General features: G+C 44.3%; 1 protein-coding gene across 1 annotated transcript in view; it reads left to right on the top strand.

Annotated features, from left to right (window-relative positions):
* The window catches only part of ADGRD1 (adhesion G protein-coupled receptor D1), a 1,126,805-nt gene that overhangs the window by 1,089,985 nt on the left and 20,940 nt on the right, over positions 1 to 15,880 (top strand). Inside the window, exons 22-24 of the mRNA XM_078666340.1 lie at positions 453 to 579; positions 9,020 to 9,061; positions 13,437 to 13,529. Of these exons, the coding sequence (XP_078522466.1) occupies positions 453 to 579; positions 9,020 to 9,061; positions 13,437 to 13,529 (262 nt within the window). The remainder of the gene's footprint in view (positions 1 to 452; positions 580 to 9,019; positions 9,062 to 13,436; positions 13,530 to 15,880) is intronic.

The raw sequence follows: 15,880 nt of genomic DNA, 5'->3' as shown, positions 1-15,880 counted from the left end.
TGCCCCTTAGGTTTCTCTTTTCGTGATCCAGAGCCATTACTGGAGTATTTAATTTTAAAGATAATTGGAACACCTCATTTTTTTAACGTCAATGTTTACTACAATATGATCTTGCTAACATGTAAATCCTATGTTTATTTTACAAAATAGTTTTGATACTTACATTTTCTTTTTAAAACTGAAATTAGTTTTAATAATCAAATCATCCTCTTAAAGATCACATTTTCTTTCTTAAACCCACCTTCTTTTTAAAGTTAACATTTTAGTTTTAAACATATGCTCTGTTTGTTACGAATATTTGGTTTCAATGTTGAGCCTGTTAAATGCTTTTATACTTTTTTTAATGCACATCTTTTCATACTATCTTTTCATAGTCACATCTCTGTAATGCTTACATCTTCTTCCTCCTGTTTTTGTTCCTCACACCCCCTCTGCTTTGGTTCTCCCACCAGGCTGACTGCCAAGGCTGTGGCGGTTCTGCTTCCGATCCTGGGCAGTTCCTGGATCTTCGGGGTACTGGCGGTCAATGACCGGGCCATCGTTTTCCAGTACATGTTCGCCATCTTTAACTCTTTGCAGGTGAGTCCAGGTCCAGAGTGTCCACAGATAATGTGCCCTGATGCCCAGAGGGTATGAAGAATATGCCATGCACTGATCACTAGTGGCCTAGTCAAAGTGCCATGCACTGTTCACTAGTGGCCCGTCATAGTGTGGCATGCACTATTCACTAGTGGCCGAGTTGTAGTGCCATGCACTGTTCACTAGTGGCCGAGTTGCAGTGCCATGCACTGTTCACTAGTGGCCGAGTTGTAGTGCCATGCACTGTTCACTAGTGGCCCCGTCATAGTGTGCCATGCACTGTTCTCTAGTGGCCCAGTCATAGTGTGCCATGCACTGTTCACTAGTGGCCCAGTCATAGTGCCATGCACTGTTCGCTAGTGGCCCAGTCATAGTGCCATGCACTGTTCGCTAGTGGCCCAGACATGGTGTCATGCACTGGTCACTATTGGCCCAGTCATAGGGCCATGCACTGTTCACTAGTGGCCCAGACATGGTGTCATGCACCAGTCACTATTGGCCCAGTCATAGTGCTATGCACTGTTCACTAGTGGCCCAGTCTTAGTGTGCCATGTGGTGTTCACTAATGGCACCATCATAGTGCGCCATGCACTGTTCACTAGTGGCTCAGTCATAGTGTGCCATGCACTGTTTACTAGTGGCCAGTCATAGTGCTATGCACTGTTCACTTGTCGCCATGTCATATGCCATGCACTGTTCACTAGTGGCCCGGTCATAGTGTGCCATGCACTGTTCACTAGTGTTCTGGTCATAGTGTGCCATGCACTGTTCACTAGTGGCCCAGTCATAGTGCCTATGCACTGTTCACTAATGGCCCAGACATGGTGTCACTCACTGTTCACTAGTGGTCCAGTCATAGTGCCATACTGTGTACACTAGTGGCCCAGTCATAGTGCGCCATGCACTGTTCACTGGTGTCCCTGTCATAGTGTGCCATGCTCTGTCCACTAGTGGCCCAGTCATAGTGTGCCATGCCATGCACTGCTCACTAGTGGCCCTGTCATAGGCCCATGCAGTCCATCCCAGGAGCAGTATAAAAACTCAGGGGCTTATTTATGAGCCCCTTTGTCACTTTTGCGCCACCGGTGCGTCACTTTTTGTGACGCAACAGTAGCGTACAAATTGTTATGTTATGTTATGTTATGTTATATACATTTCTATAGCGCTCGGCTGCCCCAGCAAAGGGGCATCCCAGCGCTTACGCTAATATAGAGAGAGGGTAGCATGTCCATGTCCAATGTACCATGACGCATCTAGGTAGATGCGTCACTTCGTAAACCCCTGCGCCACATTATACCTGCGCCAGGTATAATGTATGCAGGGTGGGTGTAACCCCGCAAGGGTTGTAGGAGTGGTGCAGTAAAATCTATGAGATTTTGCTGCGGCACTTCTAGGACGCCAATGCGTTAAAACCTTACGCCTGCCTCATGGCAGGCATAACGGTGACGCAGGCCCTTTCACATGGGGCTTGCCCATGTGAAAGGAACATTGCTGGAGTTGCATCAGGCTTCCGACACAACTCCAGCAAAGTGCCACTTTTTGCGCTGTCCTTGCTTGCGACATGATGCGTCATACAGTAAATATGACGCATCATTGGTGTTGCAAGGAGGGCGCGCTGAGAAGTGGAGCATTGCTGTTTTCACGCAGCGATGTGTCACTTTTCATAAATGAGGCCCTCATTACTTTTCACAAAGTGGCTGAGCGAAAGTTATGTTTATTATACACGACGACGTACACGATAGTGCAGCAAACTGTGCCTCTATGATAGTGTATCACTGCACGGCAATGTGTGCATGAAGGGGCCATGCCCTGCACACAGAGGGGCGTGATGATATTCCTGCACCCTGGGCATCCATCTCAGTGACATGTACTGGACCCTCAATGGTTCATCCACCTTTCCTGCCCACCCAGGGGTTTAAGGACAGTGCTACGCTTGGCACATTCAGACTCAATATTTTTCTCAGGCACTGCACAATGATTGACTTAATGCTTGGGGCACAAACTGCCCACTCAGGAGGTCAGTGCCACTGTCATGCTGAACACATTCATGGAAGCGATCATAGCGCAAGGCACTGAGAGGGAGATTAGTCAACTCTTTTCACAGTGGTTGCATCACAGAAGTGACACAAACCCAGCACAAAATGTTGTGATTTACTTTCCTACACAAATCCTGATTTGTGTTTTATGGAAGCTAAAGAAACACAAAGTTAGGTGCCACTCTGCATCCAGGGGGTGTTCCAAGGCTGGCACGCGGCCGTTGCCATGCAACCACCCACGGCTTTTGACGCAATTCTTGATCTACTGACATGCGCCATGTTGCTTATGGTTTGAGCACCCATACAAAGTCGGAAAAGTATTACCTCATAGTTTTGTCCCTTTCCAGTAAAAAAAACTATGCTTGACAGAACAGACACAACCGTGCACTATGGTGCAAAGGTGTCTGCATTGTCGCATGGCAGCCAACAGTGTGCCAGGACTGGGAGGAGAGAAAGGAAAAGTGTCATATCTTTGTAGACTTGGCGCTGTTTTTATCCTTTCCATTGGTTTAACGCGGCATCTTCGGTCGCTGCGCTGCATTAAGTTAAAAGTTGGTGAAAATGACCCAGAATATTCATTGGCACGGTGCACGTCTACAAGCGGAACTACAAGGGCGGGCTGGGTTTCCGCATGTGTTAGTGCACCATCCCTCCCGTGCGAACCCTCTCACGCACAGAGGTGTGTGAGGTTGGTTGTTTGCCGAAGGTAATGGACGTGGCGCACAGCTGGTTATTCAAAGTTTTTTTGTGAAAAGGTTAAACAAGGTATCTAGGTGAAGGTGCTCCTACAGGCGACGTAACTGTTCAAGATGCGTCAAAGTGGTTGAAGGTTGAGTGCGCTACAGGAGTGTAGGCACATCCCTGTGTTGGGCACACTTATATGGAACTGTGTGTGGTGAGACAACACAGTGAGTTTCCAAACAATTGTAGTCAATAAATTATCAAAGTTGAACGTTGCAGGTAAACGTTTAATCCAAATTTGTCACGTGCAATAAACCATATTATATTCAAATGGATTTGCAGACCATCAGTTCATATCATCTGAAACTGTACATAGCTCCGATGCATTTCGGACAATGTTTGTCCTTTCTCAAGGAGCTCTAAAACAAAGAGGATATATAGCCATATCAATATCATGAAGAATTAAAGAAACAAAAAATGTACAATACATTTCAATCTAACAAAGTTAATGTAGCGGCAGTTAAACATGCATTAAATTGTGGTACAAAAAAGAGTGATGAAATAAAACCGGGATGGCTCAAAAAATGTAGGTGAGGGAGACTAAAGGAGCGTGAAGCCAGCAGCTATGGCGCAGGTAAACCGGTTCAAAGAGGCCCGGTATCTAGGGTCAAATGCGGGAGCGCAATAATCAAGGAAATGCTCAAATGGTGGTATAAGAGCGGGTGCAAAGTGGTTCAAAAATTCACGAGCTGCAAAGAGCAGCTTAATAAGCTGGCGGTCCCATAATGGTGTACAGCTCGCTCGGGTTTATAAAAATGGTAGGGCGCTCAATGGGCAGTTTGCGGGAAAAGGTTGGTTGTTTGCCCAGGAAATGTACAACATTGTTGACTTTGCCATTGCTACAGTTTGCAAAATATTTCCCTCCAGCAGCAAGATCATTTTCACGCTAATAGAACATACCTAAGGCAAACTCGATGCAAAGAGCGTGCGATGCGAGATTTACATATTTCCATCATAATTCAATGCCGGTAAGTGCACGAAGACCTGTTGTCTGCATGTTTAGTGATTGTGCATCTTTTCTCTGTGGAGTTGAATTAAAAAGTGAAAGGCCCCAATACACGAGTCTGTTATCTTACATAAATACAACTCACTCGTGGAAATAGTTTGAAAGAAATTCGTAAAAGGTGCACAAGCTCTCGATAATGGCTTTACCCATTCCAACCTTTACATGGAGCTGCTTGGTGTTCTACTCACAGATAACAACATAAAGAATCACAACATTCCAAGGATAAACAACACTTGTTGAAAAGTCTCCTCTGCTTGAGACATCCAACGCCTCAAACACTCGCGCATCATCAGACTTGGACGTCCATCGCCGAGAGGAAAACCCATCAAAGACAGCATTCCTCGTATGGGCCAAGAACAACCGACAAGATACAGGGCAAACATGAATCTTGATGGCTTCAAACCCCAACTCTTACAGAATGCCAAATAAATTGGAATCCCCCGGACTCCGACCTCTCAAGGAAGACATGGCCCAGAAACAAAGATGACCTGGCACCTGCTCTGTCTTCTAAAGAAAGTCAAACTGTTTCTTCCAGAAAGCGGCTTCAGAACTGCTGTCCAAGCCCCTGTACTCTCGGGTCTGGATGGTGGAATTGCCTCTGAGACTCCATACTAGCACCATATATGGGTACCCTACACACTGCAGCACGTCTCATCCAGGAACTGAAGAAATATGATCACATCATCCCCATCCTGATGGAACTCCATTGGCTCCCCTGTTGGACCACAACATCTTCAAAACCAGCTGCATCATTTACAAAGCCATCAAGAGCAGCTCCCCTGCTTGTTATGCAGACAAACTCACCGTCCCTGGTGGTTCTCTCCACACCTGCAGCCAGGACGCAATCTGACAGCAGACTAGGAAGTGTAAAAAACAAAAAACAAGACAAGTCAGCAGGCCTTTTCCATCCCTGCACCCGGGATCTGGAACCACATCCCTGTATCCATCCGGTCGGCCTCAATGTTGCTCCCATTTAGGGAAAGAGGTGAAGATTCACCTCCTTAAAAAGCGCTATATCACAATACACTCACTTTTCACCACTCGGCTTCCTCTCCCATCACTCGTTGACTTAAGCTTGACTTTGACCATGTACAACACTCCACTGCCTTTTGGCTCAGTACATGGTATCGAAATATCACACACAAACATAGTTACCACATAGTAGTGTAATATTAGGCGTAGGTAAAACCTACAATAGAAGCGAGATTATCTCTGCGTTGCATGCCTGGGAAGCCCTGGAAAGACATGATCCACCCACAAAATTTAAAGGATGACCATTAGCAAACCTTTTTTTAACCACACGTCCCACTTTGATGACATTCGGAGATTTACTTTTTTCGATGCCACTGGCACATTTCCTTACAGGGTGTGGATGAGGCCACTTCTAAAATTAATAAGTGTATAGTGAAAAGTGTCCCCATGGACAAAAACAACGAAAATAAAAAAAAGCATAATTGTACAGATACAACAGCATTGCCCCTCACGCCTTTGTAAACTATATCAAAGTACTGCTGGGAAGCTAGACGCTAACTACAGAAGCGGGCGGTTATCATGCCGTTTTTGAGCTTTTGACTACCATAAGTATCCTATGCTTACTGGAATTGAAACTTTGTGATCATTTAAGGAATACATTTTATGCCATACGTTGAAGCCCTGAAGAAGTCTCTTCGGAGACGAAACGCGTTGGCTATGAGCTATGCAATTTTGAAGAGAAAATCGGTTTGTGAAAAATAAAGTGAACACCGCATCAAGAAATATATACCCTGGATTTGGACGTTTCTTTCTGTGCTACTTACCCTGAACTGTGATATGACATGCTGTTATTACTGTATGCCAATACACTGTACATGGTGCTGAAACCAACTGCTTTGCATACTGCTGGGAAGCCCTTCTCATACACGCAGCAAGGAATTCTCAAAACGTATCCAGGGTTATTACTGACAAAGTTTGGGAATTCTGATTTCCAGAAGTCTGCAAACAATGAGTGGGCGTGATCCTTCAGACACAAATTTGTAAAGGCACTGCATGTGAATACAGTGAATATTCCGGCTTCAGAGTAAATCTTCCCAAACCAGTGGTGGATGGGACTCAGATACATGGATTTGATTCAACGTTTTGTCATATGAAGTGTGCTCACACAGGGGCCGGAATTTTAAAAACGTTTTCCTGAAAAGTCATGAAGATAGGCTATTTAAAGATGGCACAACTTCGCTCTCTACTTTTAGGACAATTTAATCTCATCAAAATGACAGTGTTGTCTGCCTCCTCCTGATAGCATCAAGGCATTTTTTCAGTCATTTGGAGTCTGTGATTTCAAGAAATACTTCGAGCTGTGACAAAGTTAGACAAGGGGGTCATTTCTTAATCTTATCTTACATTGTGGTGGACTAGCAGTACCACGTTTCCATTTTTTAAACTCAAATTGTATTAATTAAGGAAAAGATAGCCTACATTTCTATGAAAGAAAGATACTCGTCCAAGACTTTAGCATTATAGCCCTCTGCAAAATCATGTGTTCAATAACTTCAAACCATGTGAGAGGCTGCAGCGAGGAAGAGGACGTCCCTAAAGGCCAACACTGGAGGACTGTGGTGTTAAGAGGGCAGTCCACCCTCTGAGAGTAAAAAGTTCTAAATGAAAATGCGAGAAACAGAAAGACAAGCATTGGAGTGCTGGAGCACTGGGCCAATACCAGCTGTTAATGACCCCAAGCCCCTCCTTTGTCCTCAGTGGAGCTCTCCAACTTACAGTGTTGCAAATCTCATACAATGGAGCACAGAATCTTTTTCAGCAAATTAACTTTAAGACCTTGCCCAGTTTAGAGCATGGGGAAATATTAAAGCCTGGTTGCCCTCACCAGCCAGAATATTGGGTTACGCCTGTAATTCGGCTCCGCGTTCTTTAACAACTGGTACAGACATCATCAGCGTGCTATACTCTTGGAGGTTGTACGGTTAAATAAAGTTTCTGCTATAAATTCGGGGGAATGAAAATAAGTATTGGTCGATTTCTATGACAGAGAAGGATATCTAAAGCCAGGATCTTACTTCATAGGTTTTATAAAGTCTGAGGTGACAATTGTGCCATCTGGAGCAAGGGAACTCTTTCCATTCTAATCCATCTTTAAAGCGTCACAAGGCTTTATTTGGAGTTTGGCGTTTGCGGACATCTGCCAAATGTTGCCAGGTATCCCATCTGCTCTATGTAGAGGGCATGGAGGGTCCTTCATACTCTACACAGGCCAGACAGAACACCAACCCCTTTTATGGGTAGATCGCCCACATATGCCAAACTCTAGTTAAGGCACTTTGTGGCATTGATTATTGAATGAATGAATGCATTGTGCTGCTCTCCATTTTGCTTATTTTAATTATCAACACATTTATAATTTGAGATTTCCTTCACCCTTGAGTGAACCCTTTCTTGCTGACATTGTTCAGTGATATTATTTTGACATGGCATTGATTACATGTAAAATGTTACTTAAAAAAACGTAAAATACAATTTAAAAAAAACTTTTAAAATGTAAATTTTAACCCAAAAGCCCAGTCTTTCAACCTAGCCGACTCCGACATTACACTAGGGCCCACCGAATTCTGTATGTCCTTGTATCATTTGCTAAGGCTGTGTAAACGGGTGCTTGCATATCCTTGTATCATTTGGTATGGCAGGGTAAACGAGTGCGTGTATGTCCTTCAATTATTTGGTATAGCAGTGTAAACTATTGCATGCATGTCCTTGTATCATTTGGTATGGCAGTGTAAACAAGTGTGTGCATGTCCTTGTATCATCTGGTATGGCAGTGTAAACAAGTGTGTGCATGTCCTTGTATCATCTGGTATGGCAGTGTAAATACATGTGTGCATGTCCTTGTATCATCTGGTATGGCAGTGTAAACAAGTGCGTGCATGTCCTTGTATCATTTGGTATGGCAGTGTAAACGAGTGCGTGCATGTCCTTGTATCATTTGGTATGACATTGTAAATGAGTGCCTGCATGTCCTTGTATCATTTGGTACGGCAGTGTAAACAAGTGCATGCATGTCTATTTATCATTTGGTATGGCAGTGTAAATGAGTGCGTGCATGTCCTTGTATCATTTGGTACAGCAGTGTAAACGAGTGCATGCATGTCCATTTATCATTTGGTATGGCAGTGTAAACAAGTGCGTGCATGTCCTTGTATCATTTGGTATGGCAGTGTAAACAAGTGCGTGCATGTCCTTGTATCATTTGGTATGGCAGTGTAAACGAGTGTGTACATGTCCTTTATCATTTGGTATGGTAGTGTAAACAAGTGTGTGCATGTCCTTTATCATTTGCTATGGCAGTGTAAACAAGTGCGTGCATGTCCTTGTATCATTTGGTATGGCAGTGTAAACGAGTGTGTACATGTCCTTTATCATTTGGTATGGTAGTGTAAACAAGTGTGTGCATGTCCTTTATCATTTGCTATGGCAGTGTAAACGAGTGTGTACATGTCCTTTGTCATTTGCTATGGCAGGGTAAACGAGTGTGTACATGTCCTTGTATCATTTGGTATGGCAGTGTAAACAAGTGCGTGCATGTCCTTGTATCATTTGGTACGTCAGTGTAAACCTATTCACATCCTCTTCAGCTCAGTTAATAATGCTGGTTCTTTTTACTCTCATTCTCCAGGGATTCTTCATCTTCCTCTTTCACTGTCTTTTGAATTCAGAGGTAGGTTTTGCTGCTGAAACATATGTCACTTTCAATGGAATTCATTTGCTGTAGAGTCATAATTAAATGTTCATTTTTAAATAATTCAGAATATGCTTACTCTACACTAGCCTTCCATTATGTTAGAGCTCCTAAAAATGAACTCACTTCCTTCTGGCCACACTTTCTTTCCTGGAACACTCCCTCTACTCTCAGTCACCCCCCCTTGCACTAGACTACCACCCTGTCCACTTGATTACTCCTTCTCCCACCAGATCTTATCTTCTTTACAAAGCACACCCCTTCTCCATTAGACTGATTGCCCTCCAGCAGAACTCATTTGCTTCCACTTGGCCTCATCTTATTTTATAGACTATTCCTCTTATTCACTAAACCGCACTTCCTTCCACTAGGTCACTTCTCCCTCCGAAGATCACCCTTTTTTCACTGAACTTCACCTTATTTTCTAGACCAAACACATTATCTATTAAATAACACATCTGCTCCACTTCATCATGCCTCCTCAACTAGACAACTCATACTCTACTAGATCACGCCTCTTGCACTGGATTACACCTTCTTCACTAGACAACACCTAACACACTGAACCACACCTCCTGCACTGGTGAATTCCTCCTTTACTACACAATGCCTCCACTGAATCACACCTCCTGCTTTAGACCACACCTCCTCCCCTAGACAACACTCCTCCACTAGATCACACCTCCTCTACTAGACCATGCCTCCACTAGCAACACCTGCACCACTGACGCACACCTCCTGCAGAACATAACTCCTCCTCAACTCTGCAACTTCTGCACTAGGCTGCACCTTATGCACTACATAATTCCTTGACTAGACCATACCTCCACTAGGTCACACTTCCCGCATTAGAGTACACCTCCTCCACTAAACAACATTCTGCCACCAGATCACTCTTCCTCTACTAGACTATGCCTCCACTAGCAACACCTGCACCATTAACATACACTTCCTGCACTAGATAACTCCTAGTCTAGACCACACCTCCACTAGATCACTCCTCTCGTGTTAGACAACACCTCATCCACTAGATCACACTTCCTACACTAGACCACGCCTTCTCCAAAAGACAAGTCCTCTTCTACTAGACAACATCTCTTGCACTAAACTATGCCTCCTGCACACCATAACTCCTTGACTAGATCACACTACAACTAAATCACACCTCCAACATTAAACCACATCACCTCCACTAAATAACACTCCTCCACTAGATCACATCTCTTCTTGTAGACCATGTCTCCAGTAGCAACACCTGCACCATTAACACACCTCCTGCACTACACAACTCCTCCTATACTGGGCATCTATTCTAGACTTGCAAAATTTAACCCCTTGACTAGACCATACCTCCATTTGCTCACACCACCCGCATTAGACCACACCTCCTCCACTAATCAACACTCCTCCACTAGATCACACCTCTTCTACAAGACTGTACCTCCACTAGACAACACCTGCACCACTGACCCACACCTCCTGCAATGGATAACTCCTCCTCTACTAGACAACATCTCCTGCAGTAAACTATGCCTCCTACACTACATATCTCCTTGACTAGACCACACCTCAACTAAATCACCGCTCCTGCATTAGACAACACCTCATCCACTAGATCACACCTCCTGTACTAGACCATTCCTCCACTATCAACACCTGCACCACTAATGCACACATCCAGCAGTACATAACTCCTCGACTAGACCACACCTCCAGTAGACTCTTCCTGCTTTAGACCAAACCTCCTCAACTAAACAACGCTCCTCCTCTAGATCACACCTCCTCTACTAGACCATGCCTCCACTAGGCCACACGTTCACCACAAACACACACCTCCTGCGTTAGATAACTCCTCCTCTACCAGACAACATCTACTGCACTAGACTACTCCTCCTGCCCCGCATAACACATCAACACACCTCCACTAGATCACTCCTCCTGCACCAGACAAAACCTCATCCACTAGACCATACGTCCAGCACAAGAATACATCTCCTCTACCAGACCATATATGCTGCACTAGACCTCAACTCCTCTACTAAACAACTTATCTTGTACTAGACCATCCCTCTGTGCTAGGCAACCCATCCTTCACTAGACAACACTTGTCCATGAGATCATGCCTCCTCTACTAGACCAAACCTCCTCCATTAAATCACACTTCTGCACTAGACTTCTCCACTACTAAACCACAACTCCCCTAAAACACACCTTCCACGTTATATAACACCTGCTGTACTAGATCACACCTCCTACTCATGGCCACACCTTCTCCACTAGGCCACAACTCCTGTATTAGATTGACCCTCGTTTACTGGACCAATTATCCATGCTAGACCACACCACACCAAATTTGTTAAATCAAACTTCCTTACCTGGACAGACCACCTCCAATAAGCCACACCTGATCCTCTAGACACCTTCTCCTCCCAAGACCATACATCTCCATTAGACACCATTTTCTGCACTAGACCACACATCATCTGTTAGAACAAACTTCCTTTGCTAAACCACACCTCCTCCTCTAGACCACACGTGTATGACAATCAACTCAGATTTGTAGAGCGTGGCAGTCACCTGCTAGGGTATCGTGGTGCTAGATTCTTGTTGGGATCAGTCAAGGAGCCAGGTCTTGAGTCCCTTTCTGAATTTAGGGATGGAGGGTGATGTTTGAAGGTGAAGGCGAAGGTCATTCCAGGACTTGACAGTGAGATAGGAGAAGGAGTGTCCTCCACTGTAGCTGCAGCAGATGCAGGGAGTGTTGCGAGGGCAAGGGATGCGGAGCGCAGGTATCTGGTGGGTTGGTGGAATTTCAGGCGGTGGTTGATGTATGCTGGTGCTTGGTCGTGGAGTGCCTTGTATGCATGTGTCAGCATCTTGTATTTGGCATCTTTTCCCAATGGGGAACCAGTTGAGGTTCCTGAGGAGGGGCGTGGGGGGTGATGTGGGTCCATTTAGGGAGGTCAAGGATGAGTTTGACAGATGAGTTCTGTGTCGTCTGGAGTCTCTTCAGGAGTTGGGTCGTGATTCCTGCGTAGAGAGTGTTGCCGTAGTCTAGCCAACTGATGACTAGGGCTATAGTGATGATTTTCCTGGAGTTAACGGGGAGCCATCTGAAGATCTTTCAGAGCATGTGGAGAGTTTGGAGCATTGATCTGGCGTTTCATGGTGAATTTGCTGTCCAGGAAGATGCCAAGTTTGCGGGCATGGTTTGTCGATGTGGGCATGGGTCCGAGTTCAGAAAGCCACCAGGTATTGTTCGCCAGATAGGTGTTGTTCCGAAACACCTGCACTTCCATCTTTTTTCTGTTGAGCTTCAGGCAGTTGGTCTTCATCCAGTCGGCGACACTCATCATGCAGTTGTGGAAGTTGGATTCTAGTGGTGGAGGGGTCTTCTAAGAGAGAGAGAGAATGTGCTGGGTGTTGCCTTCGTAGGATATGATGTTGAGGCCATGGGGTCTGACGATGTCAGCCAGGGGTGTCATGTAAGTTTTGAACAGGGTAGGGCTGAGGGATAAACCTTGAGGGACGCCGTAGATGATGCTCTTGGGTTCCGAAGAGAAGGATGTTAGGTGGATGATCCCTGTTCATCCTGTGAGGAAGGATTTGATCCATTTGAGGGAATCGCCCTGGACCCCGATGTGGTGGAGTCTGTTGATGAGGGTGTGGTGGGATACGGTATTGAATGCTGCTGAGACGTCAAGGCGGATCGGGCTACGGTTTCTCCACAGTTGAAGAGGGTTCAGGTATTGTTGGTGGCAGTGATCAGGGTTGTCTTATTTTGTCACTAGATCACACGTCAGCCCCTAGACAACAGATTAGATTAGACCACATCTTTACCACCTTCACTGGGCAAGTTCTCAGGAATGCATCTTTGGACAACACCCTTTACTACACCAACTCCCATAACTAAACCATTTCTTTTTTCTCTTCCCCTAAAGACCACTAGAAATCTTTCACGATCATACCTCTCCACTACACACACCCTCTCCATTGGACCCTGCACTCTTTTACATTTCACTTCCTCCACTGGACCAATCTCTTTTACTGTATCTTTTTCACTTAGATCACACCCAAAAATGAGGCCCCACCTTCTTCACACTGGATCATGAACAAACACTTTCTCTGCAAAACTACACCCTGTCGATTCATCTCCACACCTGGATTACACCTGAGCACTTTTTATTGAGATCTCTTCCAGGAGCTCACACCTTCTTTCTCTAGAACACGCTGCCTTCAACATGAAAACATCTGTCCTTCTAGACCACCTCTCCTACCCTATCAATCATGGGACAACTATTATCTGCCAATACTGACAAACTTTGTCAGTCATCATTGTGCTTTTCCTCTCTAGGTGAGAGCTGCATTCAAGCATAAGACCAAGGTCTGGTCTCTCACCAGTAGTTCCATCCGTAACATCAATGTGAAACCATTCAATTCTGATGTGGTAAGTGCAACATTCACCTTCCTCTTGTTCATATGTTTAGTATGAGGGCAGATGTATTGCACAAAAGGATTACGTAGCTGCATATCTGAGACTTAAGGCAGTTGATGATGTGGTTTTGCTGATGGTGAATTGTTAAGTTCTGAATGCACTAGAAAATGGAATAGATGCAGCTTGTCTATACATCAGTGTGTCCCAGGGTCTGCAGCAGCAAGTGTGTCTAAACAATGTTTGTCACCAGGAAAATAAAGAGGGTAATTTGAGGTGAATTACAATTACAACTGGGGTTTTGCAAGATTAATTTTTTATAGATTCACACTCTTTACAAATCCTACAATCTTGTGTCTATAGTTTCAATTGTTCTTCCCCTTTTGGGGTGTTTACCTGGTTGTGGGTGTGTGTCAAACCAGATTCCCCTGTCATCCAGAACCCACAATGCCTTGCACCATAGACACATTCTTTTTCAGCTAACATGTTGGGCTGAATCAGTATTACACAAGGATATTAGTAATAAAGTGTGGGAGCTGCAGATCCAGGATGAATCTGACAAGCAGTGGCAGCTGGTGACATTTAAAAGTGATGAGGCATAAACGTTTGTGATTAGTGCTTTGTGGTGAGCGAGAGAGCCCGACTGCCATAAGGGGTGTTCGACCCTTGGTAACATTTTGAAAAAAGACTGGGCAAATGGTGCATTTTCAAGAAAAATTAAGAAAGCAAGAAGGTTAATAAAGCAATTGTGAAAGTGTAGTTGAGATCAATAAACGGAAGTCATATGGTAATGCTGCACGTAGAGACGGCCGGTTTGTTACTGCTGGTGCTACTGGACGGATAGGGGTGATTTATGTCACTTGACCTTGTAACTATCAGCGTTGCACTGTTTGTTGTGCAGCATGCTAATATAAAACAAAAGTGTAAAACAAGTCAGAACCTTAACACATTTACATACTATATTTATTTCCTTCCTTGACCAGCACTGTGGTGATAATAGCGGGCTTAAGACACAGAGCAGCATCAACGCGGGAGGAGTGAGCAATTAAGAGAGGCTTAAACAACTATCTGGCAGATGCATCAAAGTTATGTTTTGCGAGTCCTTAATAGCGAATTTTAAGGAATTGCTATTAAAGACTCGTAAAAACAGGATGCATGTAGGAATCGCAATGTTATTAGCGATTCCTACAGATTCCTTATTTGCGATTCGGTAATAGCTAATCGCTAATAAGGAATGGCTTTCCCATTCATTCCTATGGGCCTAAATAGGAATGAATGGGAAAGCCATTCCTTATTAGCGATTAGCTATTACCGAATCGCTAATGTTCCGCTATTTCAAGGGTGCCAGGGTGTCCAAAGGACACCCTGTTGCACCCCTGATATGGACCTGTGCACAAATGTTACCCACACACATGCCCTAAGGGCATGTGTGTGTGCAACATGTAACTTTGAAAAATGCACAAAAGTGCATTTTTCAAAGTTTTAGCAAATTACCACGAAGTTCAACTTCATGGTAATTTGCTCCCCCTATTAGCGAATTCACAATTTTTTTGGGTTTCATGCATTTCATTTAAGGAATCTCATTTTGGGATTCCTTAAATGCAAGAGCAATTTAAGGAATCACTATTTAGAGATTCCTTAAATTGCGATTTCTGCATTTGGGATGATGCATCCCAAATGCAAAAATACCGGGAGCAAACGGCCAGATTCTGAGAATCTGCCCGTTTGCTCCCGGTATTTTCTTTGATGCATCTGCCTGTATATTTTCATACTGCAATTTACGATCTTAAGACCTACTGGCTATTGAGAATCAAACTTCTCTAGCAAAACATTGTATAGATCTAAAGCAGACAATTTCTGGCCACAGAAAGGCCATGTTTTTTAATCGACTAAAGACAACCTTACTATATATATATATATATATGCAGACAATTCCGACCACTTCCAGAGAATGACCTCGGCGAAGAAGGAAACTCAGGCCTCTGCAGCAGAATATAGGCACGAAATACTTTATTCAAGTCACTCCTCGCGACCAATATATATACATATGTGTGTATATATATTTCCTACTGGCGGTCGCCAGTAGGTATATATAGTTAGGATTTTTTCTCTATGGGATTTTTGAAAATTCTATGTCTAATAACTTTGGCGTTTGTGGACGGAATTGGCTGAAATTTTCAGGAAAATGGCACATTTTGTTTCTGAGCAGCCCCTGAAAATTGGGGGGGGGGGTTCGTCCAGGGGGGTCGAGAAAAAAGGGGGGTCCCAAAACGTGTTTTTAACATTGAGTTTTCCATAGGGCGGTTGGCCTCACTTTTAGCCCGAACGGCTGAATGGATTTGCACGAAACTTGGCAAAATTGTAGA

This window comes from Lissotriton helveticus, chromosome 11, assembly GCF_964261635.1.
Source record: "Lissotriton helveticus chromosome 11, aLisHel1.1, whole genome shotgun sequence".
In the NCBI taxonomy this organism is placed as follows: Eukaryota; Metazoa; Chordata; class Amphibia; order Caudata; family Salamandridae; genus Lissotriton; species Lissotriton helveticus.
The sequence above is the reverse complement of the archived record's forward strand: the minus strand, read 5'-3'. Positions and strand labels throughout refer to the sequence as shown.